At 59.7% G+C, this 1,323-nt stretch overlaps 1 protein-coding gene across 1 annotated transcript in view; it reads right to left on the bottom strand.

The window, feature by feature from the left end:
- LOC105310439 (alpha-N-acetylgalactosaminide alpha-2,6-sialyltransferase 2-like) overlaps positions 1-513 on the bottom strand; it is a gene marked incomplete at its 5' end in the record, with an annotated part of 7,820 nt that extends 7,307 nt beyond the window's left edge. The window contains one exon of the mRNA XM_023526732.1: positions 339-513. Coding sequence (XP_023382500.1) covers positions 339-513 — 175 coding nt within the window. The remainder of the gene's footprint in view (positions 1-338) is intronic.
- Between the last annotated feature and the right edge of the window lie 810 nt (positions 514-1,323).

Genomic DNA, 1,323 nt, shown 5'->3' with positions numbered 1-1,323 from the left:
CAATGGCACTTTAGCCCATCATGCCAGGGAGGCTGCTGGGGGGAGGGGAGGGCGTGGGCAGCCAAACCCCTCTTACTGACCCCGCGATGCTCGTGGGGGTGGGGAAGTAAAGCGGGAGGTACACAGCTTGAGGGTTGAGCCCCGAGGTCCTCCTGGAAAGGGACATGGGGAACCCATGTCCCTTTCCAGGAGGACCTCGGGGCTCAACCCTCAAGCTGTGTACCTCCCGCATCACGGGCCGTGAGGGCGGGGGGGACCTGGCCTGCGCAAGGCCAAAAGCAGGAAGAAGGGACCAGCTGAGGCCAGAGGGTCGGCGGCAGGCAGCGGCCGCAGGTTACCTTGGCGTGAGAGCCCCTGCCAGCCATAGGGGGCTTTGTGCTGGCTCAGGTGGTCCCAGAGCTCCTGAGTGAAGACGCCCCCCGACAGCAGCACTGGAGTGGAGAAATCAAACAGACCTTGGAAGTGGGGGTGCCGCTGAACGGCGAGATAAAGTGGGCGTTGGCAGGGTCGGCTCTGTGGGTGAGAAGGTAAGAGGGCTAAGCTGTTAGCTGGGGGCTTCGGTGGGTGGGAGCCCCCCCGGGAGGAAGACCCTCGGGAAGGAAGAGCCGCCCTGCCCCCTCCGGACCTGGGCCACCCCCAGATCTGTGAGCCCAGTTGCCAGTGACGCGATAGCCTGGTAGGGATCAGAGAGCTTTCTGGACTTGCCCTGTCCAGCCCGGGCGTCCCGATTTTCCCGGATGCCCCATCTCTGGCCTGATGGCTCTGGCTTCCTACTCCTTCACCTCTCACTTGGGGAAACTTTGGGGCATTTGCCCGTGGATGGGTAAGGCCTGACTGCACTTGGATGGGGAGATCCGGCCGGGGCTCCGGAATCCGTCAGCCTGGATCCGACTCGGCTCCGCAGTCCTCACTGTGGGATTTGCGTGGAAAGGGCTACTGGGCAGGTTATGATCACCTTCCTCCCAGGTGGTGTCCCCTCCAAATTCGTGTCTGTCCAGAACCTCGAAATGTGACCTAATTTGGAAATAGGGTCTTTGCAGGTGTAAGTAGTTAAAATGAGGTCATACTGTATTAAGGTGGGCCCTAAATCAATGACTGGCATCCTTATGAGGTGGCCATGTGATGACAGAGGCAGAGATTGAGTGATGCAGCTGTAAGCCAAAGAACACCTGGAGCTACCAGGTGCTGGAAGAGGCCAGGGAGGGTCCTAACCTAGACCGTCCTGCTGACACCTCGAGCTCAGACTTCCGTTGGGAGAAACTTTACATTTGCATGCAGAAGTGAGCGTCAGACAAGTGGCAGCTTGTGAGTTACTGTGAAGTG

Source organism: Pteropus vampyrus, unplaced genomic scaffold, assembly GCF_000151845.1.
Source record: "Pteropus vampyrus isolate Shadow unplaced genomic scaffold, Pvam_2.0 Scaffold3465, whole genome shotgun sequence".
Classification (NCBI taxonomy): domain Eukaryota; kingdom Metazoa; phylum Chordata; class Mammalia; order Chiroptera; family Pteropodidae; genus Pteropus; species Pteropus vampyrus.
Note: the sequence above shows the minus strand (reverse complement) of the source record. Positions and strands in the feature narration are given on the sequence as shown.